Source organism: Aotus nancymaae, unplaced genomic scaffold (genome assembly GCF_030222135.1).
Source record: "Aotus nancymaae isolate 86718 unplaced genomic scaffold, 86718_ANA_hifiasm-v0.15.2.pri h1tg000108l, whole genome shotgun sequence".
Taxonomy (NCBI): Eukaryota; Metazoa; Chordata; class Mammalia; order Primates; family Aotidae; genus Aotus; species Aotus nancymaae.
The window spans coordinates 33815779-33833899 of NW_026988523.1; the positions used below are offsets into that span (position 1 = coordinate 33815779).

General features: G+C 50.2%; 1 protein-coding gene across 1 annotated transcript in view; it reads left to right on the forward strand.

The window, feature by feature from the left end:
- Positions 1-3115: 3115 nt before the first annotated feature.
- IL6R (interleukin 6 receptor) overlaps positions 3116-18121 on the forward strand; it is a gene marked incomplete at its 5' end in the record, with an annotated part of 37427 nt that continues 22421 nt past the window's right edge. Inside the window, 6 exons of the mRNA XM_064370459.1 lie at positions 3116-3296; positions 3943-4191; positions 5549-5672; positions 9908-10089; positions 10377-10543; positions 11343-11484. Coding sequence (XP_064226529.1) covers positions 3116-3296; positions 3943-4191; positions 5549-5672; positions 9908-10089; positions 10377-10543; positions 11343-11484 — 1045 coding nt within the window. The remainder of the gene's footprint in view (positions 3297-3942; positions 4192-5548; positions 5673-9907; positions 10090-10376; positions 10544-11342; positions 11485-18121) is intronic.

Sequence of the window (18121 nt, forward strand, 5' to 3'; positions counted from 1 at the left end):
TTTTGGAGGCTTTGGAGGATGGCTTGAGGCCAGGAGTTGGCAAGGAGCCTGGGCAACATATTGAGAACTTATCTCTACTAAAAATTTAAAAATTAGCTGGGCATGGTGGTGCACACCTATAGTCACAGCTACTCAGGAGGCTAAGGTGGGAGGATTGCTTGAGCCCAGGAGTTTGAGGTGGCAAAAAGCTATGATTGTGCCACCGCCTCCAGCCTGGGCAATAGACTGAGATCCTGTGTCACACACACGAAAAAGAAGGTTCGAGAAAAGCACCAGCTGGGCATGGTGGCTCACGCCTATAATCACAGTGCTTTGGGAGGCCGAGGTGGGTGGATCACCTGAGGTCAGGGGTTCAAGACCAGTCTGACCAATATGGCGAGACCCTGTCTCTACTGAAAATACAAAAAAAAAATCAGCTGGGCGTGGTGGTGTGTGCCTATAGTCCCAGCTTGTCAGGAGGCTGAGGCAGGAGAATTGCTTGAACATGGGAGGTTGAGGCTGCAGTGAGCCGAGATCGTGCCATTGCACTCCAGCCTGGGTGACAGAGAGAGACTCTGTCTCAAAAAAAAAATTAAAAAAAGAAAGAAAGAAAAGAGAAAAGCACATCATAAAAGGCTGTATTCAAACCATTTATCATTTATATAAAGCTCAAAAATGAAGCAAAGTTAGGAAAAATATAGGGGTCCATGGGTAGTGAACCTATTTTTAAAAGTAAAGAAGCGATAAACTCAAAATGTAACACTGTGTAGACGGGAAGGCCTGAAGATGGGGAAGCTGAGAGGAAGCTTCAGAGACAGTGACTGTGGTAGTTTTTAGGTTGCTGGGGTCTCCTGCGTATTTTATGCTTCATAAATTAACTTTTATATATGTAGCTTTTACGTACATTACATATATGAATTTGCAAGTATTCAATATTATGTAATGCATTAAAAAACAATGTTTGCAATGCTAAAAATACATTGTTGAAGATTCTATGTGAAAGCTATGCTGTAGTTGGGTTTTTCATAACTCTTTCAAGCCCTCTGGGCAAGAGCAGTCCTCCCTTATTGCCCTCAGTGAACTTCACCTTCTAGGGACTCAGATTTTTTTTTTTTTTTTTGAGACGGAGTCTTGCTCTGTTGCCTAGGCTAGAGTGCAGTGGCACGATCTTGACTTGCTGTAAGCTCCACCTCCCGGGTTCAAGTGATTCTTCTGCCTCAGCCTGCTGAATAGCTGGAATTACAGGCATGTGCCACCATGCCTGGCTAATTTTTGTGTTTTTAGTAGACACGGGGTTTCACCATGTTCGCCAGGCCGGTCTCGAACTCCCGAACTCAGGTGATCCACCTGCCTCGGGCTCCCAAAGTGCTGGGAATACAGGTGTGAGCCACTGCGCCCAGCTGGGACTCAGATTTTGCTGACCACCAGGAGAGTACTGTGTGCCGTGTCCTGGTCTTGCAGCAGCAAATGTGTCTCCCATCTCTCAGGGCAGGGTCTCTGGGATGCCTGATTATGTGTGTATTCCTCGCTGATGCCTGGCTGCTGCAGCCTCCTCGAATGTTTATCAAACACAGGACTTGCCCGCTGTAGGGGAAAGTGGCCATAGGGGTCTCAGGAACCTGCCCAAACTCGCCTGGCTGCACGGTGACAATTCAGCCAGCTTTCTTACCCGAGCTCCAGAGAGAAAACCTTAGATGACCGACTGCCATGCTGGCCTCATATTTGTCTCTTTTCTGCCAGGCTTGGGGCAGAGGGTACCAGGGAGGAGGACTCTGGCTCCAGGTGTTAAAGTGAGAGGGAAGGTCATCTGTATAGCTAAGGCAGGGCCCAATGCCAGGCAGAGCTGTCTCTGCCCCTTTGACGCCTATGTCCCTGTCCCTGAACTGTGGCCAGTAGCCAGTGTGGACTCCAACCTCCCCCAGCTTTGGGGGTGTTATCTGCCTGGGAGTCACTGATCCTTACTCCCTCCTCTGACAGTCACCTTGATTGGGGTGAAAGGAAGGACAGTTTGCCAAATATGATATTAAAATGCCTCATAAGTGGCCGGACGTGGTGGCTCATGCACTTTGGGAGGCCGAGGCAGGTGGATCACAAGGTCAGGAGTTTGAGACCAGCCTGGCCAATATGATGAAACCCTGTCTCTACTAAAAATACAAAAATTAGCCAGGCATGGTGGCACACGCTTTTAGTCTCAGCTATTCAGAAGGCTGAGACAGGAGAACCGCTTGAACTCGGGAGGCAGAGGTTGTAGTGAGCCGAGATCGCACCATTGCACTCTAGCCTGGGTGGCAGAGTGAGACTTCGTATGAAAAAAAAAAAAAAGTGGCTCATGACTATAATCCCAGCACTTTGGAAGGCCGAAGTGGGCAGATCACAAAGTCAGGAGTTCAAGACCAGCCTGGCCAACATGGTGGCACACGCCTGTAATCCCAGCTACTTGGGAGGCTGAGGCAGGAGAATCGCTTGAATCTGGGAGGCAGAGTTTGCAGTGAGCCGAGACCGTGCCATCACACTCCAGCTTGGGCGACAAAGTAAGACTCTGTCTCAAAAAAAAAAAAAAAAACAAAACAAAACAGAAAACCAAAAAACAAAACAAAACAGAACAAAAAAACGCCTCATAAGCAAGAAGGGCTTTGCAGGCCAGGCAGAGAGCCCTGTGCTGCTTCTGAGTCCCAGGGGCGTGGGCGAGGGAGTGAGGTCAGGCACTCAGTGGCTGTTGGTCCTCTCTGAGATCTTTGGCCAGATTTAGAGCTACTGCTTGCTGATGAATGGTTATGCATTTGGTTTGAAGGACCAAGTGTGCCTACATGAAAACTGGCTGTGTTCCCTGGCCTCTGTTTCCTTAGCTGGTTGGACTAATTTGATTGATTGGTTAATAAATGAATCCAAGGTGGTTGGGCTAATTTTTATCTTAGATTCTATGAATCTCTAACTTCTACCAAAAATAGTTTACTTGTTCCTTTAATCTTTAATCTCCTTTTTCTTGAGTAGTAGAATACACCCAATGTTTTTTCAAGGGGTAGAGAAGGCATTTTTTTGGTTTTGGTTTTTTTTTTTAGAGAATGCTTTTTTTTTTAACCTTCCTGTTTGGTCCCTGGAGTAAACACAGCATTGCTCTAGGTGGTTAAGTCGGTAATGTGGGGTACTGGAGGGAACATGGAACAGGGAATCAGAAGCCCCTGTTCCCACCCGCCAGCCTCCTGATTCTTCTGAGCCTCTGTTACCACCTGTACAACGAGCATTCTGCCGTGAAGACCCTGCATTCGGAGACCTCCTGTGTACTTGTGCACTTAGGTGCCTGGCATTCATCCCTACAGGTGTGCATTCATTCACACATTCATCAGGTGCTCAGCAGGCCCCTGCCATGGGCCAGGCAGTGTCCTGGGCACTGGAATATCATGGAGAACAAAGCAGGGTGCCTATTTCTGTGGTGCTTGGAGTCTTGAGGGGAAGAGAGACACGGGATTGGTAATTACATGGCAGCGTGTGGGTGACGTAGTGCTGAATGAGGGCCTCGTGCAGCTGGGGGAGCGGAAGCAATGTTTAGGCTGAGACCTGGAATAGGAGGGGGTCGTGGGGATGATGTGGGAAGAATGAGTGTGAGGGGAGCTGAGGGGAAGGTCCACACCTTCTAAGGAGTGGGGAGAGATGAGGCCTCCAAGGACAGCAGGGCTGTGCAGGCCACGCTGAGGAGCGTGGACTTCATCCTGTGGGCAGTGGCAGGCCCTTGAAGGGTTTTCTAATCCAGGGAGTGGGGTGGCTGGATCATTGCTTAAATGCTCTCCCAGGCAGCCGAACGGTGGGGACCAGGCATGGGGTGCCACCAGGAGACTGCTGCCCCAATCCAGGCAGAGGTGACGGCGGCCGGGTCCCCTTCATGATGAGCACTGAGGCCTCCTCAGATCAGAACGAAGCCGCTTCTTCTGTGGCTGTGGGCTTACCGAGTGTCTCCTCCCTCCCCAGAGGTGGCGAGAGGTGTGCTGACCAGCCTGCCGGGAGACAGCGTGATCCTGACCTGCCCCGGGGGAGAGCCGGAAGACAATGCCACTGTTGACTGGGTGCTCGGGAAGCTGGCTGCAGGTGCCCACCCCGGCAGATGGGCTGGCGTGGGAAGGAGGCTGCTGCTGAGGTCGGTGCAGCTCCACGACTCTGGAAACTATTCCTGCTACCGGGCTGGCCGCCCAGCTGGGACTGTACACTTGCTGGTGGATGGTAAGTTGCGCCTGAGAGCTCCCGGAGACAGTTCTCGTAAGAAATGAGGCTCTGTACATTCCAGAGACAGTCCCTGTCTGAATCTTCAAACTCCTGCCATTTCCTTGGCACAAGAATTTTGGGGAAGGCCCACCAATGTCTGCCAGCTAGATGCCGGCCAAGACTGTGGCTGGGTGGGGTGTCTAACTGATGGGAAACGTTAGCTTTGGGAGTTAGAACATCTGGTGAACTGAATAGCCTGGGGTCCGGAGCCAGGGAGCCTGGGTTTGAATCCTGCCCCTTCACACACAGCTTCACTTCTCCACCCCTCAGTTTCATCTTTGGCAAAATAAGGTTAATTTTGTTTTTTTTTTTGAGACGGAGTCTCACTCTGTTGCCCAGGCTGGAGTGCAGTGGCGCAAACTTGGCTCACTGCAACCTCTGTCTCCTGGGTTCAAGCAATTCTCTGCCTCAGCCTCCTGCGTAGCTGGGATTACAGGCGCCTGCCACCATGCCTGGCTAATTTTTGTATTTTTAGTAGAGATGAGGTTTCACTATCTTGGCCAGGCTGGTTTTTAACTCCTGACCTTGTGATCCACCTGCCTCAGCCTCCCAAAGTGCTGGGATTCCAGGTGTGAGCCACTGCGCCCGACACTTACGGTTGATTTTATTACCTTAGCTTAGAGTCACTGCAAAGGAATTATATGTGAATTTGCATATGTATGTGTCTGTGTGTGTGTATCACACACATGTGGTGCTACAAAGTCTGCATAACACATCCTAAGCTCTCAAATTAGCTATTCTTATTTTTTTTAGAATTAGCAAGTTCTTAGCTCCCTCACACCTACACAGAGACTTCCTAGAATCCGTGCCCTGTGTGCCGAGCCCTATGCCAAGGCACTTTGTTCCTGTATCTCTTGTAATCCTTCAGCAGCCCTGCTGGGGAAAGCAGGCTTATCATCATTGCTGTCATCATTTCATTGTCATCAGTTTATTTTATACCGGAGGAAACTCAAGAGTGGCTAGGACTTGCCCGAGGCCACACAGCCAGGTCTGTGTGCCTCCAAAGCCCTTTTCTTTTTTTGATCATCCTCTCTCCTCTTTAGACAAATTGGCCCTGGGGTGCTTCCCTTCCCCTGTCCTGGATTCGTGTCCCAGCCTGACACAAGGACTCGGGTGTCCTTTAATTTCCCAGCGGCGATTCTATTCGCGTGTGGCTGAGTGTGGCCGTGGTGTCTGATCCTGACTGGCTCCCGGGGCTGGGGCTGAGAGACTGAGCCACGTGCTCCCCTCCCAAGGGAGGCTGCCCTGCCTGTGAGGTCAGGTGTGCCCCACGATCCCCGCCCGCCTGCTCACGCCTGCGATGCTCTCCTTTCAGTTCCTCCCGAGGAGCCCCAGCTCTCCTGCTTCCGGAAGAGCCCCCTCAGCAACGTTGTTTGTGAGTGGGGTCCTCGGAGCACCCCATCCCCGACCACCAAGGCTGTGCTGTTGGTGAGGAAGTTGTAAGTATCTTGGGCTGAGCTTTGAGCATATCTGCTGCCTCCTTCCCGAGGTCCCCAGAGAGGGACTGGTTCAGATGATTCCAAAACGTTATCATTAGGAAGTAATTCCTTCAGGCTGAGGAAGAGGAGGTGAGAGGGAACTGAGATTTACATCTGGCTGCCTCCCTGAACTGGGCACTGTGCTTGGAACCTTGTCTTATTCACTTGACCTTGGCTATCACAACAGCTATGGGAAGTGGGGATTATTTTTCTCACTTAACAGATGGAGAAACTGAGGCCCAGAGACTGATTAACTGGGTTTGGATCACTTAGCTAGTAAGTGGCTCTGCTGGGAATTCAATCTCACTCTGTCTGATTTCATTTAAAGTCCAAAGGTTATGGGCGTTGCTCTAAAAACATGCAGACATCCCTGGGAAGGACAGCCAGCCCATTATCAGTGACTGGGCCTGTGGGCACTTCAGGCTATTTCCATGATAAAGGCGAGAGAAAGTGGTGATGGGCAGGGGAGAGGGAGCTGGGGGCCATGGGGCGAGAAGTCACACCCGCATGGGGGTCCCTGCGCCATCACTGGAAGATGGCTTCACGTGGGAAGACCTGGGATGGGATCAGGCATGGATGTAGAGGAGGTGGAAGATGCTGAAAACAAATCTGCCTCTGCAGTTTTACCGGTCTCCATCCCAGAGCCACGGTGTCCCTAGTCCAGGGGTTTACAGTTGAGTTTGAGCTGTCAGTCATCAGAATACCGTGGCAAGGAGGACCCGTTCCAAGACCCTTAGTGGATGCCTGAAAATGCAAATGGTGCTGAGCCCTGTATATACTATGTTTTTCTATAGGTATGTCTTTTGATAGCTTAATTTATAAGTTAGGTGCAGTAAGAGGTTAACAATAATAATATCATAGAACAACGCTAACAACATACCGTAATAAAAGTTATGTGAATGTGGTCTCTCTCTTTCTCAAAATGTCTTATTACTGTATTCACCCTTCTTGTGATGATGTAAGGTCATGAAATGCCTGCATGACGAGATGAAGTGAGGTGAAAGACGCGTAGGCATTGTGACTCAGTGGCAGGCTACTACTGACTTTCCGACTCTGTGTCAGAAGGCGGATCACCTGTTTTTGGTCACTGTGGATAACCGAGCTGTGATGCTGGTGGTGGATGTCAGGTCGAGCGACAGGTAGCACGCACAGTAGAGGAATGCTGAACAAAGCGATGATTCACGTCCTGGGTGGTACGGCACGAAATTTCATCACACTTCTCAGAACAGTGGGCAGTTTTAAACTTCTGAAGTGCTAATTTCTGGAATTTTCCATTTAATATTTTTGGACCGCAGTTGACCACAGGTAACTGAAATCTTAGAAAGCAAGACCTCAGATAAGGCAGGACTACTGGGTCAGAAAGCCAGAGCCGTGACTTCAACGGGGCGGTTCGGCTCCCACTTGGGTCTGTTTCCACGGAATTGCTGGACAGCCTGGCAGTTACAGCTCTGTTCTGTCTTTTATGTCGAAAAGTGCGGATTACCCATCTGCAAATGATGCAGCTGCTATTACCCCTGTAGCTCATACCGCCAGCCCAGATCGCTTCACAGCCCAGTGAAGGATACGCCTTGGTTTGTACCTCAAAGGCTTGTACCATAGACAAGATTAGGCAGGATAGAGACGGTGGCTGGCAGCTTCCCGGGCCAGCTCGTGGAAAGCTCTGTCATTTCTGACACTTCAACTAGAATACTTTTTTTTTTTTGAGAGGGAGTCTTGCTCTGTCGCCCAGGCTGGAGTGCAGTGGCGCCATCTCAGCTCACTGCAACCTCTGCCTCTGAGGCTTAAGCGATTCTCCTGCCTCAGCCTCCTGAGTAGCTGGGACTACAGTTGTGCACCACCACACCCGGCTAATCTTTGTATTCTTAGTAATGATGGTATTCTTAGTAATGATGAAGTTTCACCGTGTTGGCCAGGTTGGTCTCAAACTCCTGACCTTAGGTTATCAGCCTGCCTTGGCCTCCAAAAGTGTTGGGATTATAGGCTTGAGCCAGCGACTGGAATACTTTCTATGTTGACAGCGGGAGTGGGAGAGGGTGCGGTGTCTCAGCGCTGGCAGGAGCAGCCTCGGGCCTTTGCTTCCATCTGCTCTGAAGAGTCAGCATGGTCACTGGGCATCTTTGAAGTGAGGAAAGAGCAGGGGAAGTGGCCGCAAGAGCCTCAGGGGCCCCAGCACCCACTCAGGTGCCACCCAGACCTCCAGATGCTGCAGGGCCTGGAAGAGACAGGCCCTTGGAAAGGGGTCACTGGGAGCTCCGCTTTTTCTCTGGTGTGTCTGCCTTCATACTCTCGCCCAGTTGCAGTACCGCTCGCCCCTTCTTCCACAGGCGCGGGTGAGCTCAGCCTCCGCCTTGGACCAGGCGCGGTGCTGGGGCAGTGGGAGAGATGCAGGCCAATAAGGCAGAGTCCTGCCCTCTCACCCCACCTGGGCACATGCGTAGAGCAGTCGCTGACCCCGCCTTCCCAGTGTGGCTGGCTGGAAGTTTGGGTGGTGTTGGGGGAAGGAGGAAGGGGACTTTAATTCAGCCTGGGAAGGTTGAGTTTGTCCCATGTGCTGGACTCAGTGGGAGCCCAGGGTTCAAACCTGAGTCAGAGGTGGGAGACTCTTCACCCCAGCCACAGAGTGAGTGGCTGACGTGGCCACACATGCCCACACGTGTCATAAGAGAGTGAAGCCTCAGGTTTCCAGGACAGGTGGGATGGTGGCTGACTCACTTCGAATGTCTTCAGTCACTCAGCATTCTTTTCTGGACTCACCTGCCAGAACCCCTCTAGCACTTTTTGTGTCTCTGGAGTGGCATTTCTGTTGGGTGTCTAGTCATCTGAGGACGGATTTTTTTTTTGAGATGGAGTCTTGCTCTGTCGCCCAGGCTGGAGTGCAATGGTGCGATCTCGGCTCACTGCAACCTCCGTCTCCTGGGTTCAAGCAACTCTCCTGCCTCAGCCTCCTGAGTAGCTGGAATTACAGGTGTGTGCCACCATACCTGGCTAATTTTTTGTATTTTTAATAGAAATGGGGTTTCACCATGTTGGTCAGGCTGGTCTCAAACTCCTGACCTTGTGATCCACCCGCCTTGGCCTCCCAAAGTGCTGGGATTACAGGCGCAAGCCACTTCGTCCGGCCAACAGATCTTTTTGGTTAATGCCTTGAAGCCAGGGTGGGGCCTCTCTTGATTAATTTCTACATCCCCTAAAGTGCCAAGAGCACAGGCCTGGCCGGAGACCGGAGCTGGCCAGCCGTCTGATGCCTGAGTGACTGGCTGAGCCCTCCAGCCTAGCCCCTCTCACCTCTTGTGCCAGACACTACATGTTTATATATATTTATAAATCCAGCTAGTTTCTTCATCTCTAAATTTTACATTTATTTTTCAGTCTTAACAGAACCAGCTGGGCATGTTGGCTCACACCTGTAATCCCACCACTTTGGGAGGTGGAGGAGGTGGAGAGGGGAGGATCACCTGAGGCAAGGGTTCAAGACCAGCCTGGCCAACATGGTGAAACCCGGTCTCTACTAAAAATACAAAAATTAAGGCCAGGCATGGTGGCTCGCGCCTGTAATCCCAGCACTTTGGGAGGTCAAGGCAGGCTGATCACCTGAGATCAGGAGATCGAGACTGGCCTGGGCAACATGGTGAAACCCCATCTCTACTAAAAATACAAAAATAAGTTGGGCATGCTCGGGAGGCTGAGGCAGGAGAATCACTTGAACCCAGGAGGTGAAGTTTGCAGTAAGCCGAGATTGCACCATTGCACTCCAGCCTGGACGACAGAGGGAGACTCCATCTCAGAAAAAAAAAAAAAAAAGGCTGGATGCAGTGGCTCACGCCTGTAATGCCAGTACTTTGGGAGGCTGAGGTGGACGGATCATGAGGTCAAGAGATCGAGACCATGCTGGCCAACATGGTGAAACCCCGTCTCTACTTAAAATACAAAAATTAGCTGGGTGTGGTGGTGCACTTCTATAGTCCCAGCTACTCGGGAGACTGAGGCAGGAGAATCGCTTGAACCCAGGAGGCAGAAGTTGCAGTGAGCTGAGATCGTGCCACTACACTCCAGCCTGGCGACAGAGCAAGACTCCGTCTCAAAAACAAGCAAACAAACAAAACTCTGGAGCTGGGATTCCACTTCCCCCTTCTCTCTGCTCTTGAGTCTGTGCAGAAACTGACAGACGAGCCCTGCCCTTGTTTTGTGTCTAACAGTGATAACAGTCCGGCTAAAGACTTCCAGGAGCCGTGCCAGTATTCCCGGGAGTCCCAGAAGTTCTCCTGCCAGTTGGCCGTCCCGGAGGGAGACAGCTCTTTCTACGTAGTGTCCCTGTGCGTTGCCAATGGTGTCGGGAGCAAGTTGAGCAAAGCTCAAACCTTTCAGGGTTGTGGAATCTGTACGTAAGCTCTTCCCCGCTCCAGCAGTTTCCTTCTCTTTTAATGTAATCCTCCTTATCGACTTCTCGGAGGGGCAGGGAAGAGGTGGTGGAGGGGTTTGGTGGGTTGGTGCATTTTGGGCGTTGCTTGCCAGGAAGTGTGGCAGTGATGAAGCAGGCCCTTGTGGTGCTGTGCATGGGGAGTGAATGGGGCTGGGTGGGGCCCGGCCTGCTGGGATCTCAGCCTGCCTGGACTTCCCTGCACTGTATTTGCTGCTGCGTAAAATCCATGCTCCCTTTTCCCACAGTGCAGCCCGATCCTCCTGCCAACATCACAGTCACTGCTGTGGCCAGAAACCCCCGCTGGCTCAGTGTCACCTGGCAAGACCCCCACTCCTGGAACTCATCTTTCTACAGACTGCGGTTTGAGCTCAGATATCGGGCTGAACGATCAAAGACATTCACTACATGGATGGTAAATTTATGTTTTACTTCTGGTCAGAAAGGTGCTCCCAGGTGCTTGAGCGGGTACTAGAGGCTGGGTACAGTGGCTGAGGCCTGTAATCCTGACACTTCGAGAGGCTGAGGTGGGCGCATCACCCAAGGTCAGGAATTCAAGACCAGCCCGGCCAACATGGTGAAACCCTGTCTCTACTAAAAACACAAAAATGTGCCAGGCGTGGTAGCACGTGCTGTAATCCCAGCTACTCGGGGGGCTGAGACAGGAGAATCGCTTGAACCCAGGAAGTGGAGGTTGTTGTGGGTAGAGATCGCGCACTGCACTCCAGCCTGGGTGACACAGTGAGACTCCATCTCAAAAAAAAAAAGGAAAACAGAAAGAAAACCATAGGCCCTAGGTCCTGCTTCACAATTGGCTACCTTTGTGACCTCGGATAAATGTTTTAAGCTTTCTGAGCCTTGGTGGTCTCATTTATTAAATGAGAAGGATAATGCCAGGCCAGTCTCCTCTTCCCAGGCCTTTCTGTGAGGAGAGCAATGTGGGAAGAGATTTGGGCTGTAGACACATCAAGGGCTGTGGCTTGTCCTATTCTATAGTGCATGGGTGGGGCAGGGACTTTGCGATTCAGCTTCTGTGGGCCCTGAGGGCAACCCCCTCTCTGTCGGAGCCTTTGGGGAGGTGGGAGCCTCTGGAGACCTCTGGAGGCCTCTGCCAGCCGAAGCACAGTGCTGATCAAGGCACCAACCCGCTAGGGAGCTGCCTGCCTACCACCAGCCTAGGCCCCTCCCCAGAGTCACTGTGCCCCCACCCTCAGGTCAGGGACCTCCAGCATCACTGTGTCATCTACGACGCCTGGAGCGGCCTGAGGCACGTGGTGCAGCTTCGCGCCCAGGAGGAGTTCGGGCAAGGCAAGTGGAGCGAGTGGAGCCCAGAGGCCATGGGCACACCTTGGACAGGTACGGCAGTGGGCACTGAAGAAGGAAGGGATGTTTCAACTCTCACTGCATCAGGTATCCATTGCTATATGACAAGTAGCCTCAAAACGAGTGGCTTAGGCCAGGCACGGTGGCTCACACCTATAATCCCAGCACTTTGGGAGACTGAGGTGGGTGGATCACCTGAGGTCAGGAGTTCAAGACCAGCCTGGCCAACATGGTGAAACCCCATCTCTAGTAAAAATACAAAAATTAGCTGGATGTGGTGGCAGGCGCCTGTAATCCCAGCTACTCGGGAGGCTGAGGCAGGAGAATCGCTTGAATCTGGGAGGTGGAGGTTTCGGTGAGCCGAGATTGCACCATTGCACTCCAGCCTGGGCGACAAGAGTGAAACTCTGTGTCAAAAAAAAAAAATATATAGCAAAAAACTGGTGGCTTAAAATGACAACCATTTATCTTCTTGAGATTCAACAAATACAGTCAGTTAGGCAGCTCTTCTGCTGGTCTTGCCTGAATCAGGAATGCAGCTGCCATCAGATTGGGATGGTCCGAGGTGGCCTCGCTGACATGTCTGATGATGGTGCTGGCTGGTGGCCAGGGCCCTCGGTTCTCCCTGTGGCTTCTTATCCTCAGCTGCCAGCCCAGACTCAAGGCAGGTGGCGGGGGGATCCCGCCACAGCTGGAGGGATGAGCTGCAGAGAAGTTAGCTGTATTTAATCTAGGGTAGTTACTCATGCTTTTTATTTTTTTCAAATGTTAAAGGTAATAATAATTGCCATTTGGGGATTGTTGAAATTAGCATGTTTGTTGTAGAACATGAAATATTCCAGAAAAATATGAAAATAATATTTATCACCAGTATTTTTATTACCTGGAGAAAACAGTGAGATCATGTTAGTATGCTTCTTTCTTTTTTCTACATACGTGTGTGTGTTTATATGTATAAATGTAATATTCCCCATGTTGTCAATTACTTTTGGAAACTTATTATTTAGTAACTGCATGATTAATGATTAATATATATATTTTAAAACCCTGTGGAATTTTTTAAAAACTTAACTTTTTTTTTTTTTTTTTGAAACGGAGTCTCACTTTGTCGCCAGGCTGGAGTGCAGTGGCACGATCTTCCCTCACTACAACCTCCGCCTTCCAGGTTCAAGCGATTCTCCTGACTCAGCCTCCCGAGTAGCTGGGACTACAGGCTCACGCCACCATACCTGGCTAAGTTTTGACTGACCACTTTCTGGGTTGTGGTCAGGGAGATTCCTGCATTCTAGGTCTAAATCCTAACCTTCCATAGCAGGGTATTGATAGATAATGTCTCAAATTGTTTTATCAGGAAAAAAAGAAAGCCATATAAGCTTGTTCAGAGTTAAGGAGGACACCAGCGGAAGAACTAGAGACAGAAAGAGTCAAGCAGCTTCCTTAGAAAGCAGGAGTAGAACTGGAAGGCGTGGGACAAGGGACCACTGCGCAGCGTTATAAGCTGTTTATTACTTCTTTGCCATGTGCATGTATTAATTTGATAAAAAATTTTAGAAGTTTAACCAGGTGCGGTGGCTCACACTAGTAATCCCAGCACTTTTGGAGGCCAAGGCAGGTGGATCGCTAGAGGCCAGCGAGTTCCAGACGAGCCTGGGCAACATGGCAAAACCCCGTCTCTACAAAAAATTTTTAAAAATTAGCCGGGCGTGGTGGCCCGTGCCTGTGGTCCCAGCTACTTAGGAGGAGGCTGCAGCGGGAGGACTGCTTGAGCCCAGGAGGCAGGGGTTGCAGTGAGCTGTGATTGCACCACTGTACTCCAGCCTAGGCAACGAGGAGAAACCCTGTCTCCAAAAAAAAAAAAAAAAAAAATGTTGGCCGGGTGCAGTGACTCATTCCTATAATCCCAGCACTTTGGGAGGCCAAGGCAGGTGCATCATGAGGGCAAGAGATTGAGACTATCCTGGCCAACATGGTGAAACCCTATCTCTACTAAAAACACAAAAATTAGCCAGGCGTGGTGGTATGAGCCTGTAGTCCCAGCTTCTCAGGAGGCTGAGTCAGGAGAATCGCTTGAATGCTTCCAGAGACGGAGAGCTTACTACCCCTTGTAGCAATCTGTTTTATTGTTCCTAGCGTTTTTGTTGTAGAATGGCTTCCTGGCTTATGTTGGGGTCAAATGTTTCTAGCTCAGTGGCATAGTTGAACCAAATTAATCATTCTTAAATACTTGGCAGTTAGAACAAAAAAAAGATTAAGATACCCATTTATTTGACTAAGTATGGATAAAAAGGAAAAGCTAGAAGTGCCATCAGTCCCATCCCTACCCCTGCCACTTTCTCCGAGCCCTGGCCCCAGGGAGAGAAGCGTTTTACCTACAGGCTGCATATGCTTCCCCCAGATTGGATGGTGGGGGTGATGGCTCTTCCTCCTGGCCGGCTTTGTACTTCGGGGTCCTTGTCCCTTGCCTTTCCCGTGCTGGGGAGAGCCAGAGGAGTAGGCTGGGGGCCGGGATGCAATGCTAGCCGGACGCAACAATACCAAGTGCAGGCTTCCGTCTTTGTTGGCAGTTTCCCCGTTCATCAAGAAGAGGAGCCAGCTTTCTATTGGGCCCTCTCCTCAAAAGCTTATTTCCTGCTCAGACCTGGACAAAGAGTGGAGCCTAACTACTATATCTTGCTCAGGAGACCATTTTAATACATCAGTACATCCTTCAGGGGAGATCGTACTGACCTGTCCGTGGTTTTCCTTTATTTGTATAGACTTTGAGCCAAACATGCTCATTATCTGAATGCTAAGCATCAGTGTGGCTTTGGAGGCCTTTTTAAGGGGAAAAGTCAGCTCTAACATCATGCAGAGGAAGAGGAATTCCAGATACAGGCTGACCCCTATTTTACCTTTTATTCCAACCACTTAGTTTAGATAGTCACAAGCAGCTTTAAGCAGTCTCATTTTGTTAGAAAGTTTTTTCTTCTAAAAATGTTTAAATCATAAAATATATGTAATATAAAATTTACCATTTATATTATTATAATTATTTGAGATGGAGTCTCACTCTGTCTTGCAGGCTGGAGTGCAGTGTTTCGATCTTGTCTCACTGCAACCTCTCCCTCCTGAGTTCAAGCAATTCTCCTGTCTCAGCCTCCAGAGTAGCTGGGATTACAGGCGCCTGCCACCACACCGGCTAATTTTTGTATTTTTAGTGGAGACAGGGTTTCACCATATTGGTCAGGCTGGTCTTGAACTTCTGATCTCAGGTGATCCAACCGCCTTGGCCTCCCAAAGTGCTGGGATTACAGGCACGGGCCACCGTGCCCGGCCCATTTATATTATTAATAAGTGCACAGCTCTGTGGCATTAAGTATTATTGTGCAACCATCACCACTTTACATCTCTAGGACTTCTTTTATCTTGTAAAATTGAAACAGAGAATCTGTTAAATAGTAACTCTCATTCACCCACTCCTTCCCCCAGCTCATGGCAACCACCATTCTACTTTCTTTCCCTGTGAGTTTGACTACCCTAGGTCTGTCCTTCCTTCCTTCCTTCCTTTCTTCCTTCCTTCCTTCCTTCCTTCTCTCTCTCTCTTTCTCTTTTTTTGAGACAGTCTCACTCTGTCACCCACCCAGGCTGGAGTGCAGTGTTGCGATCTCAGCTCACTGCAACCTCTGCCTGCTGGGTTCAAACGATTCTCCTGCCTCAGCCTTCCAAGTAGCTGGGATTACAGGTACCTGCCACCACGCCTGGCTAATTTTTGTATTTTTAGTAGAGATGGGGTTTCACCATGTTGGCCAGGCTGGTCCTGAACTCCTGACCGGGTGATCCACCCACCTCAGCCTCCCAAAGTGCTGGTATTACAGGTGTGGGCCGTTGCGCCCGGCCTCTATTTTTAAATTTTCGTGGAAATGCCGTGCTGTTTTCCACAGTGGCTGCACCATTTTACACTTACATCAGAGTGTATTAGGGTTCCAATTTCTCCACATGCTTGCCAACACTTGTTTTCATTTTGTTATAATAGTCCTCCTTATGGACGTGAAGTGTTATCTCATTGTGGTTTTGATTTGCATTTCCTAATAATTAATGCCTTTTTGTTTGTTTGTTTTTTGAGACAGAGTCTCTCTCTGTCACCCAGTCTGTACTGCAGTGGGACGATCTTGGCTCCCTGCAACCTCCACCTCCCGTCTTCAAGTGATTCTCTGCCTGAATAGTTGGGATTGGCATGTGCCACCACACCCAGCTAATTTTTTTATTTTTAGTAGAGACGGAGTTTCACCATGTTGATCAGGCTGCTCTTGAGCTGCCGACCTCAAGTGATCCACTTGTCTCGGCCTCCCAAAGTGCTGGGATTACAGGTGTGAGCCACTGCGCCCAGCCTGAGCATCTTTTTATGTGCTTCTTGGCCATTCATATATCTTTGGAGAATTATCTATTCAAATAGAAAGTTATTTCTTATGTGAACCTAACTCTGGCCTCACTGGCCCTTGCTCTGTCCTTGGGGATAACCGATGACAAATTTCCTAGTCTGCTCTCTCTGAATTCTTTTTGGAGTTCCCAGACCTGCATCTGCTTGGGTTCCTCTTCCCAGGTTGTTACGTGGGATGGTCTGTGAATTTCTCACCTGTCTGGCCACCTTCCCCTGAATCTGGTCTCATTTATGGATGTCCCCCTTTGAGTTGCTGACACCTCCCTCTATTGGAAGGTGGTGCGATGGGGGCTGTCTGGCCGGCACTGGGGACGATCTCCACTTTCCAGATGATGTGCTTCTGTGGCCTGGATGTACACAGCTTCTTGGGAGCTCAGACGAAACAGTCGGTTTCTTCTCACATAAGCAGTGGAAGACTTTGAGCTCTCCACCGTATACATGTGTGGTTTGAGGCAGTGGAACTCTTCAAACCCAGCGGTGAATATATCCGTGAAAGAAACCTGCTGTTTCCCTCTCTGCTGAGGGCAGAGCAAGAGGAACTTGGATAATTCTGATGCAAGAGGGGGATTCAGGTTGGAAAGTGGTGGGCAGTTCTGAAAAATAAGAGGAAGGTTAAACACTGGGTGAGGTGTGTGTTATGGTCCGCGGTTATGTGGCTGTGAGGTACGCGCCAATGTACTAGACACTGTATCACCGTGTGGGGTGAGCTTACCCACCCCAAGGACCTTCAGCTCTCATGACCCAGATGGGCAGGATGCACCTTGCTCCCAGCCTAGGTGTGGGAGTGGTGGCCTCTGAGAGACACAGAGGTCCTGGGAAGCACCTGGGAATCAGGTTGTATGACACTGGTAAAGTTAGTTCCGCTTTCAGAGCCTCAGTCTTGCCATCTGTAAAGTAGGGATGATAGCACCTATCTTGTCCCTTTCAGAGAGTTTTTGTGAGTCTGATGAAAAGATATTCTTTAGAAATGTTAAAGCATAGTGCACATGTAAGGGGTCAGCAATTAGAGGGCAGTGCTGGTTCTCAGGAAGAGAAGAGTGGGACCAGGGACTTCCCAGAATCACTATCCCGGATGCCATCCTGAACTCACTGCGTTGGAATCTGGTGGGTGGGTTGAGAAAGCTTTCCTGGTGGTTTTAGTATGTGCCGAGGGGGCTGGAGGAGGGCGCGAGTCCCACCGTACTATATCTAATATGTAATAGGTGGTGCTCACAGCGCCATGAGGCCGTAAGCAGACCGTTCTCTTGGGGAGGTTTAGACATAGCAGGAAAAGCTTCATGGAGGAGGTGACAATTGAATAGTGTCTTGAAGGATGTGTAGGAGGGTCCCAGATAGAAAATGGGGATTGTAGGGAAAGAACAGCAGGTGCCAAGGCACGGAGCTGTGAGCAACGGGAGGTGACAGGGAGCTGCTTGGTGAGGCTGATACAGCTGTGTGGGTGAGTGGTCTGAGCGGGGCAGGTGGAGGTCGGCCTTGGTGGGCCCCTGTAGGAGTGGAGGTGGAAGGCCATAGAGGGGGGCTCTGGAGCCTGGACTTCAGCAGGTGCAGCCCCCTTGAGGCTGGGGCCTGGCCCCTGCACAGACTGTAGCCCCAGGATAGCCTTTTTTATGAAGTTGGGGGCCCCAGAGTCACTCTGTCTTAGTCCTGCTTTGGCCAGCACAGCCAGGTCACGTCTGTCAGCGCCTGTAGCAGCGGCTCATGGAAATTGTGCAGGGCAGGAAAGACAGACGGTACCTGTGGACAGGGCACATGGTCGGTGGCTTCCTTCCAAGCGGGAGTTCTGAATGTATCCTTTCCTGATGGGAGTTCTCCCTGTCATACCAACATTGAGTCTGAAGAAACCACATAATCATTTTCTTTCTTTTTTTTTTTTTGAGACGGAGTTTCACTCTTGTTACCCAGGCTGGAGTGCAATGGCACGATCTCGGCTCACCGCAACCTCTGCCTCCTGGGTTCAGGCAATTCTCCTGCCTCAGCCTCCTGAGTAGCTGGGATTACAAGCACGCGCCACCATGCCCAGCTAATTTTTTTTATTTTTAGTAGAGACGGGGTTTCACCATGTTGACCAGGATGGTCTCGATCTCTTGACCTCATGATCCACCCGCCTTGGCCTCCCAAAGTGCTGGGATTATAGGCGTGAGCCACTGCACCCGGCTCTTTTTTTTTTTTTTTTTTAGAGACAGGGTCTCACTCTGTTGCCCAAGCCGGAGTGCAGTGGAGTAATCATAGCTCACTCCAGCCTTGAACTCCGGG